Here is a 14,566-nt window from a genome sequence, read left to right as displayed (position 1 = left end):
CAACTGAGCACCCCTAGATCTCTATCCAAATTGTACATAGCACAGGTATTTTGATCTAAACCGCTATCAAACAATGACATTCTCATAAACTGTGAAGTGTGCAAGCACATAATTACCAGATGAGCTTGAAATAATTGTATTCAAACTGATTATTAATCTTTATAGATGTGAATAGGATTTGAATAATCTCAAAAAGATGAACTACAGCTGCTTTTTGCAGCAACTATGAAGTGTCAAGAAAAAAAAAAAAGTTCAGTCTTTTTCAGATTCTGGAAAGTATCTTCTAAACTAAAAAATATCCAAAAAATTTTCTCACATTAAGTGTACAGTGTAATTTTTTCATATTGTTGGGGGACTGTCTGACCTGCAAAGACTTGGTGGGTTGTTACTATACGGTCTCACAGCTAGGTACAGCAATCTTTCAGTTAATGCTAAGCAATAGTGACATTCAGTTCCACTAAAATGGTTAGAAACAGCAAGTGTGAAGAGACTATGTCAAATAAAGTTGTTTTCTCCCCTAATTTATGACCCATGAATCTAATTCTAAATTCGACAGGATTGAGTAAATGAGGCACAGCTTTAATCCATCAAATTAAAATCTACATTACTATAATCTGAAAAGCCAGCTCTAAAGATCATCTTTTATGTTCTGTAGAAACAGTCACTAAATATAAATTAATACACTGCAAAGTCTGATTTTGATAATGATGCCTACTTCTCAATGACATGTTCAGGCAGGGAAATAGTATACTCATGGTTTATGCAGCTTTTATGAACAGCAAATCTTACTTCTTCTATATAAATATATACAAATTTATTGTTATTTTTTATAATTTTTGTTAACTCTAAATCTTATGTTCTCTTTCTATATATGTTTCTATATACTTCCCTTCCAATAAATATTCTATAAATTTCTTTCTCCTCTGGGAAAAAATAATTCCAAAACAAGGAATTAATCTACATTTCCTTTTTTCTTTCCCCTCTATAGCTACAACTTTACTTTTAATGATTAATTAGCTCTTTCTCCTGCACTGGAATGATGCTTACACATATCTATCTACATTGTGTTCAACTTAACTTCAACCATTTCAGAGCTCTGAGATTAGAGCAAACACTATGGGTAAATAAGTCTCACCTTTCTGTGTTTATTAAAAAAAATAAACACTTGATTTCCATGTAAGCTTCCTTCCTCATCAATACAGAAAGAAAGGTACCTTAACGGTCAATTTATCCCATGCCAGTGCACGTCTGAGATGATAGCTGCGACACACTGGTGGTACGCATGCCTTCCCAGTGACCGCAGAAGGAGCCTAGGAGACCACCTGAGGCTGGATGAGATCTGTCCTGCTCACAGTGTTTGCTCTGCTCTTAGGTAAAGAAATGCTCCACTTTTTGTGTTTCTTTTTTACAACATAAATCATTCAACTTCTCAAGTAAATCCCCTTTCAAAAGTGCAATGCAAAGCTCACATAACAATAACACCTTTTTTTAAAAAAGGCCTTTTTTATTCACTGGGTTGGGTATGAGCACGGACCATGTCTACATAGTACCACAGTTGCTGAGCCAGGAAGACCAAGTTTTCTATGCCTTGGTCATGCAGACAGTTAGTATCCCAAGGGATGGATCAAACATGAGCATTATATTATTGGTAACATGGTGTGCAAAAGGAATAAAGAAATGGTGAGAGAGTCAAGTATCTTGCCATCTCCTTTCTTCCACCAAACTCCACGTGCTACAATATCTATCTCTAAATCTGACATAACTATCTAGAGGATAATTGGGGCCTGCAGTGGCCTGAGGTCTGCACCCTGCAAGCCAAGCCGGTCACTTTGATATAGACAAAGTTCGTATCCACCTAAGGGGAACAAATTATCTGTTAAGCTTTTAAGAAGGATGAAAGGAAAAAAAAAGAGAAAGAAAAAAACCACACCAAAACAAATGACAAACGCACCTTATTTGGATAATGATTTTTTAGGTACCAGGGCTGGTGTGTGCTGTTAATTAAATCTTCATCTTTTCCAGAGTTAACAGAAAACTTTTTGTTTTGACCAGAGTATTGGAAAACTGAACTATATGTGCATGGGTATTCTCTAAAATTACACATAAAATTGCAAGTTTCACTCCAACCAGAAGATTTCAGACATCTCCTTGATACCACTAGTGGTGAATTTTAGTTCTCGCTTTTTGTATAGGTATCTAACATCACAGACAGAACTAGAAAATGCCCACAGTTACAGAATGTGGTTGCTCACAATGGCTACAGTCAATAATCCATTCCCTCACAGTCCTGCAGCACTAAAAATTACAGCAAAATCCCCCCACAGTCTCCTCACTGGCTAACAGTTGCCAATGCAGGAGAAGAACCTCCGTGAAGCTAAGAGGCCCAAGGGGACTCCACTTCTTAGGGACCAGCTAGGCTGTACCACCTGAAACAAGTGTCAAGAAACCCGGAATGCAATACAAGCAGGGAATTTTGGTCGTCTTTGCAATGGCTATGTCAGATGCTTCAGTTTTATCAAGGGTAAAATTAATTAACTGACTAATAAAAATGTCTATGTCTGCTTGCTGGTAGGAGTTAGAACAAATTATTTATGAGAATAACAAGGGTTTTCAGGGACCAGGAGGTGTGCTGAAGTAACTCTCTTTCTAGAAACTCTGTTAATTGTGTGTAGAGAAAAAGAAAAAGGTGGTTCCGACCTGTCATGCCTCAGTGCCCTCATATCAACATACACTGTGGTGGGATCTGGTCCAGATGTTCCCTGTAAACAACAACATCAGCTAATCAGAACCTGAAGGTTGAGAGAAGAAAAGAGTTTTACCCCCCAAATAACCGAACGTTCATTTCCCTGCTAATTATGCTAATCAAATGACAAGTTATCATTAAACTATTCATCAAACAAAGCTCAGCTTTACAGAATCAGAAAGAGCACCGGAAAACATACCTACCGCCAGGTACTTATTACCTCGGAGTTCAGAAAAACATCAAGCGGCCATACTACTTAACCAAACACATGTCAACATAGGGTTTTTTTGCTACAAAAGGCCAAGTAATCAGCACGTGGATACACACAAAAAATGTTAAACACATTTTGCCATATAAAGGAACGCGGAAATTGCTGAGGAGACACAGTTTAATGGCAGAAGCACATGGTCAGGAATGTGAAGCATGGTTTACTGAGAGTCTTCCATACATGCAACAGAGAATATACTTGAAGCTAAAGATAGAAAGGTAGCACGCATGACATGAACCAATGTGGACTGAAGGTCTGTAAGCAATTATTCTGTTTCTTTTCAGTCTTCCACTGCATAATTTAAATCCCTGCTTTATGTCATAATATTTAGTTACTTGAAAAGCAGTAGATTAATTTTAGTTTCCTTTCATACAGAGATGATACCATCTTTTAAGCCCTTCCACCCACAGCTTTGCTGCAGTTTTGTAACCTGCTACGATCTTCCCTTATACGAAACTTCAAACTCCTCACCACTGAACATCATGTGAATGGTCAATGCTCTGGTCTAGGGCTCTTTTCTCTGCTGCATACCTCCCATCACTGCCAAGCAGGAAGCTAAAAGAAAAGCACAACTCCATTTTGGAACACTGGAACTTTGGAAATTTTTTTTTCCCAGCAGATAAATTCACCTAACCCTGGCAATCTACAGGTGTAGGAACTCCTTTATCAGTTATTTAGACGTTTTCTACTTAAAACAGCAGACAGCATCAACTCCCAATGATTTCTTTGCCATTTGGGAAAGAATTATTATAGAGTATAATTCTTTGTATTAGGAACGTCTAGGGCTAAATTTTGCATTTCCACAATGCCGGCTGGTAGTTCCACAATTTGTTGAGCACTAAAAATTGTGATGGAGTTCCACAAATAGATAATTTTTGTATCTAAAAGGGGAAAGAGTTACCATTACCAATTGATACTTACTGTACAGATACTGATAGTGACCCACCACCAGAGGAGAAAAAGAGTAATAGAGCTGCACATGCATGTTAGCCTCTTTAGCTTGTTATACACAATACAAGATACAATATCCTCTCTAGCTATTAACAACACGATTTTCAGTCTACTAGTAAACTCAGCAGTGTAACAGACTAGTGCTGAGTGGAGAACTTATTTGAAATATATGCAATGTTAAAAAAAAAAACAAAACCAAGGAAAAATTGGTTATCTTTAAAAATAAAACTAAACCTGAATTGATTTATAAAATAATGGAAACGGTCAAGTTTGAAAATCAAAGAAAGACAATCACTATGGTATTTATTACTTTCAGTGTGAATGGAATAGTTACAACAGACAGCTAATATTTGATGAAACCTGCATCCAGATAAAGCTCTACTGGACTTGTTCATAATTTCATAGAAGGATCTCAAAATCCCCAAATCTCCAGACTCAATTTCTAGTCTGTCCCACTGTTGGAAGCTGATAGGTGGGTATTGAGGGAACATGAAAATCCCCTACCTGCTCGGCCAGCTTCCCCAGCCTGTGAGGCTATAGCAGCAGGAATAGCAGGGATGAGGGAGAGAAGGAAAGAAGGTAACACAAGACAAAAATAATAATAAAAAAAATGGGAATGAAGGGTGGGAGAAAAAAAAAGAGGAGAATGCAAAAAGCAGGGAGTAAAATAAAAAGAAAAACAATGTCAAATACAGGAATCTTACAAATTAACCATTATACCATTAAAGGTTAAAAAAAGTAAAAAATGAGGTGTCAACATTTTAGTAGAGCAACAGAAGAGACAGCTGTAGACTGCTAACCTTGGACAAACAGACTTAAATGGTTTTAGGACACTACAGACAACGTTGTTAGTGGAAAACATGTGTCTAGCATACTGATTTTTTTGTTGATTTTGGTGAAGAAGTCAGTAAACATTATGGCCCTGCTATTTTAAGGCACATCCATTGAGACAGGGGTTCCAGGTCTGCCATTTCACTAGTAAAAGAAGTTTGTAAGCGATGTCCTCTGGAAATCAAAAGTAAGCTCTCTTTTTGGAAAAAAAATAATTAGTATACAACAGAGAAAGATACTTACACCTTGTTTCATACAGATTAACCTGCTCCTAAAGTGGAATAAAATCAAGGCTTTGTGCACAACCTAATTACTGGAAGACCGTAACTAAATGGAGTAACTTCATAGTTCAACAATTCTTCATTCTTAGTCTATTTGCTATGATAAACAGTGTAACACATATAAAGAACAGTAAAATTAAAAGCCGATAAAACCCCATCAATTCTCCACCACGATCAATAATGCAGCAAAAAGACCAAACACATTGATGACTAGTCCAAAGCTGCTACAGTCATGTGGAGCATCTACCCCCAGACGGCTGCAGTGGGACTTGCTCTACAACTTGTGAAAATAAACAGCTCTGAGAGCACTGGCGTCCCACGTCTCTCTCATCAAACTTCTGAATTCCAGCAAAGTTAAAGACTACAGGAAGCTGCCACAGCAGCATCTTAAAATAGGTTTATTTTGGATGTGGGGGAACATGAAGCATTTAAAAAAATAGGATGGATCTGCTTATTACATTGCTGCCCCAAAATAGAAATATTACTAATAATTCAGGTTGAACACTGCAGTGGAACTGCAAGAAAGCAGGAGAATTGCTGAAATCCATCAGTTACATAATTCATTGTTCGTGACTATACTGCAGGTCCAGCGAGGACTTTGAGAGTACCGGAGCCTCATATGGCTTTTACCTAAGGAAGGGCTTGAGACACAGCAGTTGAAGCCTCAGCATTGTCCTGCTGTGGCCAGCTGCAGCTGAGATACTCTGAAAGGGTTTCAGAAGAAGCAGAATCTTAGCCGAGACCAGAGTGACTGACTCAGTTTGTCTGTGCACATTTGTTTTGTGAGACAGAGAGCATCTATGGTGCTGGTAACAGGAAAAACCAACATGACTTCTGTTGTATCTGCTACTTACTAAGGACATGCTAGGTAGTGGTCAAGGAAATAAAATGGGCCAAACATCACTTTCTGTTGAAACCAGGTTCACTTTCTGTTGAAACCAGGTGCATCGTAAGTCACATCCCTTGGACTGAACATATCTCCTGCCCATGCATAAGCTACCACCAGTGAACTATCCCTGGTCCGTGCAAACCTCTGCAATATGCCAGCCTTTTCTTCTCTGGGAAAACAGAGAACTGCACAGAGGACTACTCCAACAAGTCAGCAGCAGGGATGAGCATGTGCCAGCACTCAGCCTGTACCCAATTTCCACTGAAGTCAAAGGCCAAGCTGCACACTCTCCCCTGCTTCCCTCCCCAGAGTTAAAAACCAGGAACTAGGCAATCAGAATTGTCCTAAGAATTTAAAAATAACTGTTGTTTTGGGGTTTGTTTTGCTGTCTAAGGATGTGGCCTCAATGTTTACTCTGAGTCTACTTCTGCTCCAGTGATGCTCAGAAATGGAATTTTTGATGTACACTTAACAATCTCATGTACGCAAGCACAGCAGCTGGAGCTGTGAAAAGAACTTCATGGCATGACTCATAGTAAAGGTGGGAAAACACAGAATCTGAGGGAACTCACCCAGAGCTGTAATACATCGTGAAGTGTGAATCATACCTCTGATAAAGTGCACAGTCTCCTGTTGCACTCTTTGCAGAGCTATCCCTAATTACTTTTGATACAGAAGATGCTCAAAAAGTGTGATCTATCACTAAGTAAAAAGAACTATTAGCTTTAAGCCCTAAATTTACTAACAAAGTTCCCTTTGCTAGACAGTGAAGGAAGGATTCATTTCATCTAACTTCAGTCATCAAAGACGAAAGTGTGCAATATAAGGTAAGAGGTATCTCCTGATGGTGATGAATCCATCCCAAGACGGGCACCTAAGATAGTCTGAATGAAGCTTTCTTTGGAAATATTGCTTTGGTTCTACTGACTACAGATGGATATTGGATAACTCACTTAACCTTGCCATGTAACTTAAAGGTGATGTCAAAGAAGCAAGATGAATCCTGCTCTCCTGCCCTAGGTTGGGCAGATTTGTTAGTACATTTTCAGGGTTAACTAAGGAAAATGAACAACTTCTAGAAGTTTTTCCTCAACTGAAATTGAGTAGCAGGTTGAATAAAATGAAAATATTTATTTCAAGTGTTTAAATGGAAATTAGCTAAAATCCTAGAGAACCATCTGTGCTGTTGTAAGAAACAAGCTACTTTTCATATCTATTTTTCTCTCTCTCTTGAGAATGCTAAGATCCTAGATAATGAGAATTGAAATACGCTGGATGCAATCTTTTCATCTCGGAAATCCCTGGACCATTATTGTGCCTATACAGCCATAGAAGGTCAGATATTAATGGTATTTAAGGGCCTAAAGACGGAGAGAATTATTTATTTTCTGAAGCACACCTCTAAAAATCTAGTCCAAAATGATTACATCAAAAGAAACATAGTAAATTTTCTCTAAAATTGAGAGGAAATGAATATAAATAACAATGCATGAGTCTGTCAGTGATCCTAATCCTGAAATTAAGATTCATTTGGTAGACTAAGGCTCTTTTGTACCAAAGGGATTATCTCAACGATTTCCTTTTTAAAGTAATCTTTAATAAAAGGTCAAATTCTGCTACGAATATGAACACAGACACACACACACATGTACACCCCCCCCTCTTCTTTTTGGAGGGGGCAACAACAGTAAAAGCTTTGGAAAAATCAGGATACCTTTCCCCTGAAACACTTGAGTCTTAAATTTGTCCAAAAAATTGGAAATGAAGTGAGGAAGGTATCAAAGATCACATCCAAGCTGCATTAGAGGCAGCCCATAGAGAAGAAAGCCTGGATAGGCTTTTTGCTGGTAAGGGTCAATAGCTGAATATTGAGATATGTTTAGAAAGGTGGTTAGTAGATACATATTTTAGAAAGAACGTAGAATAGGCTGGATCACAGTTATCCCTGTGGAAGATGTTGTTCCAGGAACCACACGCTAATCTCATGGATGACACAACTTGGAAGAAAAAAAGCAAAAAGGCAGATGCTATTGACTCAGTATCTTTAGAAGTATTTTTATGCAGTGTGAAGAATCCAGAAATCATGACCCATTTCTGGACTATATTGCAGACAATGCTAATTTCAGGAACATAATGCTGACCAAGGATTAAAATCCATTCTGTTCCTCAGCCCAGAAAACAGAATAGCCCACAAGCTATTCCAGAATATCACTAGCCATAAACTTCCAGACAGTTTGGAAAGAGCATTCAGTCTAATTCAATATACGGTCTTTGGCAGTGTCTACTACCAGATGCTTCAAAGGATGCAATCTTGTATCTTTATATTCTCTACCAAAATGACGTTTTGCAGTGATGCTTGTAACTAACATCTTTAGTAATTTTTCAAACCCCTTTAAAACTTGCCAAACTACTCTCGGCTTAAATGCTTCAAAACCCATTTCACTTGGAATGGTAACATTAATAAATATAGCCTGTTCTGAAATGGCTTTTCTTCATTCCACACTAGACAGTGAACGGCTTTTAGTTTGTCCTATGGACCAAGATGCAACATCTTAGTAGAACTCAATGAAGCCTGACACTAAGCTATATGATCAGCCAGGCTGTTAATTACCTCACTCAAGGCTCTCATTTTGTGCTGTTCCTAAATTCATAGTCAGTATCATTAATAATATTCCTTTTGAGAGCTATCCACTTTTACAGTTTGATTCAGTAACTCTTTCAAGAATTTCTGTAAAGAACCATCTAAGAAGCCAACTTCAGCTAAGGAGTTAACACAATCAAAAGGCAGATATACATTGTCAAGCAAAAATCCAGCCTAACTACATGCTGATTAGGACTTTCAATTTCTCTCAGTGCGTTCGGCTTTCCTGCACGTTTGTCGTGGGTTGACCCAGGCAGCAGCTAAGCACCCACCCAGCCGCTTGCTCACTCCCCTCCTGGTGGGACACAGGAGAGAGTAAGAAAAGCAACAGCAAGAAAAACAGTGGGTTGAGATAAAGTGAGTTTACTAAGTGAAGGAAAGAAAAAAAAAAACAAACCCAAGCCTTGCAAAAGCAATCGCTCAGCACCTCCCACAAGCAGAATGATGCCCGGCCAATTTCTGAGCAACCCCCCCTTTTTTAATGCCAAGCATGGCACTATACGGTATGGGTTAGCCCAGGTCAGCTGGGGTCGGCGGTCCCGGCTGTGTCCCCTCCCAGCCTCCTCGCTGGGGGCAGTGGGGTGGTAGGCAGAGTGGGAAACAGGGAAAGTCTTAATGCTGTGCAGTGCTGATCAGCAACAGCTAAACCACTGCTGTGCTATCAGCACTATTTCAGTCCCACATCCAAAACACAGCTCCATATGGGCTGCTATGAAAATAGTTAACTCCATCCCAGGCAGACCCAGTACAATATTACTTCCAGTGAGGCAGACTTCGGCATTGAAGTTGGCTTACTGCTGCTTAGTGTCATTCCCTGGTTTTACTACTTGTCCTGAACAAATGACTTATCTCCTAAGTGAAACAGCCACCATGAACAGTCCAGAGATCACTGCAAGCCTGAAATGGAGATCTTCATTGGTGGCAAGCAAACTTTAGCAGCTAATCTGTCCTTGTTATCTACAGCATCCTTCATGCCTGGTCCCTCCAGAGCCCAGAAGCCAGGGAAGTTAAGTTATTTTTCAGAAGCAGCTCCACTACAGCTGCAGGGGGGAGCTGATGGGCCCCCATCCTGATCTGTCGGGAAAGTCAGAGCAGTCGGCCATGAAGGTGTGCCGTCACTTCCCTCCTGCACCTCGTCTGTAAAAGACATCCCATGGGCACTTCAAAAGGGCAAAAGATACAGGAGCAAATGAGAAAACTCTTGCTACCGAGCAACGAGTTCATCTCCTTCTCCTCTGTTTTCCTTTTTGACTTGAGGGAAAGCTGCCGGTATCCTTGCTGCCTGCTGTGTTTCACCTTGGCTGTGTTGCTGACTGGGAAAGCACACCAACCTACACCTACTAACTGGCCTAAACTGGTCCCGTCCAAATTGTGCTGCCTCAGGTAGGACTGCCTACAGATATCCTAGATGTTTTCTGAGTTGTCCTCTCTGCCTTGTCATCACCCAGGACTCCAGATACGGAGAAAGAAATGAAGAGGCCTGTATTCTTGCAAAGAAGCATCCAGTAGAAGAGATTTTAAAATCTCAGTCAGTACTTTTTGTATCAAATCCATGACAGGAATATGGGGGAAGATGCCGCTTAAGTTCATAGCCGTTTCTAACCTACAAGATGTATTTTTCTCTTAGGACTATTAAGTTTTATTAGGGTGTGTTGGGTTTGCGTGGCGAGGTTTTGGTAGCGGGGGGGCTACAGGGGTGGCTTCTGTGAGAAGCTGCTAGAAGCTTCCCCTGTGTCTGATAGAGCCAATGCCAGCCGGCTCCAAGACGGACCCGCCGCTGGCCAAGGCCAAGCCCATCAGTGCCTCTGTGATAACATATTTAAGAAGGAAAAAAAACAGCTAGAGAGTGAGCTTTTGCAGCTGGAGAGAGGAGTGAGAAGATGTAAGAAACTCTGCAGACACCAAGGTCAGTGCAGAAGGAGGGGCAGGAGGTGCTCCAGGCACCAGAGCAGAGATCCCCATGCAGCCCATGGTGAAGACCATGGTGAAGCAGGCTGTCCCCCTGCAGCCCATGGAGGGGGGATGAGGGGGTGTAGAGATTCCACCTGCAGCCCATGGAGGACCCCACGCCAGAGCAGGTGGAGGCACCCAAAGGAGGCTGTGGCCCATGGAAAGCCCACGCTGGAGCAAGCTCCTGGCAGGACCTGTGGACCTGTGGAGAGAGGAGCCCACGCCAGAGCAGGTTTGCTGACAGGACTTGTGACCCCGTGGGGGACCCACGCTGGAGCAGTTTGCTCCTGAAGGTCTGCACCCCGTGGGAGAGACCCACGCCGGAGCAGTTTGTGAGGGACTGTAGCCCGTGGGAGAGACTCACGTTGGAGCAGTTCATGAAGGACTGTCTCCCGTGAGAGGGACTCCATGTTGGAGCAGGGGAATGATGAGAGGAGTCCTCCCCCTGAGGAGGAAGAAGCGGCAGAAACAACTTGTGATGAACTGACCGTAACCCCCACTCCCCGTCCCCCTGTGCCGCTGAGGGGGGCGGAGGTTGAAGCCGGGAGTGAAGTTGAGCCCGGGAAGATGGGAGGGGTGGGGGGAGGTGTTTTAAGATTTGGTTTTATTTCTCATTCCTCTACTCTCTTTTGCTTAGTAATAAATTAGATGAATTCCCTCTCTAAGTTCGGTCTGTTTTGCTCGTGACGATAATTAGTGAGTGATCTCTCCCTGTCCTTATCTCGACCCACAAGCTTTTCATTATACCTTTTCTCCCCTGTCTGGTGAATGAGGGGAGTGATACAGCGGCTCTGGTGGGTACCTGGCCCCCAGCCAGGGTCAACCCACCACATAGGGTAAAACTGTTCTGAAGGATTCAAGCGCTGCTTTTGACACAACAGGTGATTTTCTTAAACTTTTATTCCTGAAGAACATTTATGGCAGTAATTACAGAATGTCAAACTGAAGAACTCTACCTCTGGGACACAGAATGACTTTTAACCCTGCTCAGCTTTGCCTTGTCATATGTTTAATAATAGTAGTAGTAGTAGTAGTAGTAGTAATAATAATAATAATAATAATAATTATGATAATGATGTCAGCCTGGGCTGAAGGGATACTCTGCTGGTAGTCAGAGAGAAAGCAAGCAGTACTGGAGATGTGGCATACCTCTTGTATTCATATTCTGGTACCAGGCTGAACTACAAGGTCACTTTTAGCCAAGCTCTGATGAAAGCCAGGATTCTTTGGTGATGTTGAAAAGGGCAAGAGGCTAATGCAGGCATAACACACGGACATATTGGTTTGTGCTGAACCCATCACCTGTATTTGTCACATTTTTTGGATAAAATTAAAAAATCTTTGCATTTACAATCAGGAAAAGAATAGCAAATGCCTTATTTATAGTGTCACTGAGAAGATCTGTTATGGCTTCCACACCTCAGCAATTAAGCCCGTTACATGCGTGAGAAATCCTTTAACGCAAACTAGGGGTAACTGCCAGATCCGAAATGTGGGATGCACCATATAGAGTACAGGCAACTTATAGTAGGCAAACGGTGACTCTGAAGGGGTTAGAGAGATGGTAGGTGACCAAATGGATATGGAACTTCCCAGCCAATGCAGCTGCCAATGCAGAAGATGATTCTTGTATTATTTTAAAAGATTATTAAGTCAGAAATCATATTAAGTCTGAGTTGGACACCTATGGCATTATTACAGGAATAATATGTGAAGTTTTGATACCACATTTGGAAGGTAGAAAGAGATCAGAAGTGACAAAAATGAGACACAGATCAGGAAAGCATGTGTTATGACTCTTTATCTTAAGATTTTTATCTTACCTTATTTTATCTTAACTTTATCTTATGATATTCTTTAAGATGTGTATGAGTCATGATAGAAATGAGATTCTTTATTCTAGATTAGAAAAATGTAATAAAATAAAAAATGACTGAATCTAATGCCAGAAAAATTTCAACTAGATATAAGGCAAAATTAATTAAAAATTGAACACCTTATAAAAAAGCAAGTTAACTTTCATCACTCAAAGTCCTGAAAGATAAAATAATGTACTGTAGATCAGCCTAAAAGTATTTGCTTGGTGTAGTTATCATTACTAAAACCTAGATGCTATTCAGGAATTCAGACCAGATAGCTACGGTGCCCCATCTGTCCTTAAAATCATGCCTCAATAAAGATTCCTGGAGAATGCAAGTTAAATCCTATATTATCCCTGGGTACTTTCTTACGATTAGTGGATCAAAATAGAATGAAGGAGATGTATGAAAATAATTTTCTGTTGTAAGCAATAAACTGTGTGCAGAAAATCTATCTAGTTAATTAAGTAACGGTTGGAATTCTTTTATAAACAGAAGGAATTTTGTAACATAATAAAGTAAGCACTAGGATACTGGATTTTACATTACATGACTAAATACTATTTTTGGAGTACATTCTGTCACTACCATGTGCTCTTCTGAATTACTATATTCATGGGCAGAATAAATGCTATGATTGCAACATGAGAGGGATGAATTTAACAGAAATTTACTACCTGCGTATGCAAGAACATTAACTACCACATGCATTTTCTTCACGTCTCTACAACCAAGCAGCCAAAGGAAATACAATGAACGCTTCTTACTGAAAACCATTTTCTTAAAACAACTTTGAGCTTAAGGAATGAAAAATCTTACCTGTAAACATATTGCCAGGTTAACTCTACAGCCAAGTGATGTGCTGACAGCCCGTGGATGGAGACCAAGGTCTTTAAATAATTTTGAAAATGACTGAGTAAGAGCTATCCGAGGTCGTTCTTCAGCCACTACTACACACGTCCGTACACGTGAAAGGTCCAGTCCCCTTGCCTAAAAAGAAGTTAAAATGTAACAAAGGCCAAAAATGGAGAGATTTAATGAAAAACACTTAGTAGGACTTAAGTGTATTATGGAGGTATTATGATTCAAGAGGAATAGTGGAATAAAGGCTAAGGTGCCAGTATCATTTCCATCTTTCCTGGAGGTCGGATGGCCAGATGACAGTCTAATAGCTGTAGAAGAGCGTATCCTCTCAAAATTAGCCCATAGGAAGAGATGAGTATGCTAATTCTGAAGGGAGGGAATGCTGTTTCCCAATATTAGTTCAGAAAGCCAGTGAATAATAGCAAACAGGAAGCAGTGTCTAGCCTTGGAAAAACTGATTAGGAAATTATTAAGTGAGCAGGGTAAGGGCTGGAGACATCATAAATATCAGTATCCCAAGATCTAATTTATTTCAGTAGCATATTGGAAATTCTAGATGATTTCAGAAATATAACTGCCTACCTGGCTTTTAATTCTGGTGGGAAAAAAAAAAGAAGATATACACATCTCCCCCTCCCCGTACGATGAGGACAATCCAGTTAAAATAATACGGTGCTTTTAAGTATGTGATTATTTAACTACAGGGGCCAAAACCAAACTTGTACTTCATATAATCAGGGAATTCATAAAACATAATATACAATATAATACTCCTCGGGCCTTTTGGATATTTACACCTGTTGTCCAACACTTGCCTATCAAGACAGGCTGCAACACAGATCAGAAAGCTTAGGTAAATAAAAGCCTTTCCACAGGCTTTAAAAGCCCTGTGATCTGAAAGAGAATGGCTGATATTCATATATAGCCTTTGGCAAGGAAGAACTTCGGTTCTGTGGAAGCTGCCCTTGCCCTCTGATGGTTTTCTCCTCGCTGCAGACATTTAGCATAGCTGTTCACGGCAGGGAAGGCTCTCAAACACCACCGTGCAGGTGGCAGGTTGTGCAGGACGACAGAATTACTCACCTTCAGCGACTCTGTTTGTGAACCGAGTCCCTTAGTACAAAGTTCCATGACTGAATAGGAACAAAAAGTGTCTCTCACTTTGTACTGACTCACGGCAAGAAGCCACAGAGCGGGATTGGTCTCCAGTTCTGAGGGAGGAATCAAAATAGACTGGTGTCCTGAATAAACGCTGTAAAGACACAAGATTCATTAACACATGCTGAACG

The 14,566-nt window shown here is 40.4% G+C and overlaps 1 protein-coding gene across 6 annotated transcripts in view; it reads right to left on the bottom strand.

The window, feature by feature from the left end:
• Window positions 1–14,566, bottom strand: part of DIP2C (disco interacting protein 2 homolog C) — a 330,556-nt gene that overhangs the window by 27,167 nt on the left and 288,823 nt on the right. For 4 of the 6 annotated variants that reach the window (XM_075746603.1, XM_075746604.1, XM_075746606.1 and 1 more), the window contains 4 exons: window positions 14,361–14,529; window positions 13,233–13,403; window positions 4,467–4,496; window positions 2,698–2,759 (listed from right to left, as the gene is read on the bottom strand). In XM_075746603.1, coding sequence (XP_075602718.1) covers window positions 2,698–2,759; window positions 4,467–4,496; window positions 13,233–13,403; window positions 14,361–14,529 — 432 coding nt within the window. The remainder of the gene's footprint in view (window positions 1–2,697; window positions 2,760–4,466; window positions 4,497–13,232; window positions 13,404–14,360; window positions 14,530–14,566) is intronic. The other 2 variants (XM_075746605.1, XM_075746607.1) reach the window with 1 other exon arrangement.

This window comes from Balearica regulorum, chromosome 2, assembly GCF_011004875.1.
Source record: "Balearica regulorum gibbericeps isolate bBalReg1 chromosome 2, bBalReg1.pri, whole genome shotgun sequence".
In the NCBI taxonomy this organism is placed as follows: Eukaryota; Metazoa; Chordata; class Aves; order Gruiformes; family Gruidae; genus Balearica; species Balearica regulorum.
Note: the sequence above shows the minus strand (reverse complement) of the source record. Positions and strands in the feature narration are given on the sequence as shown.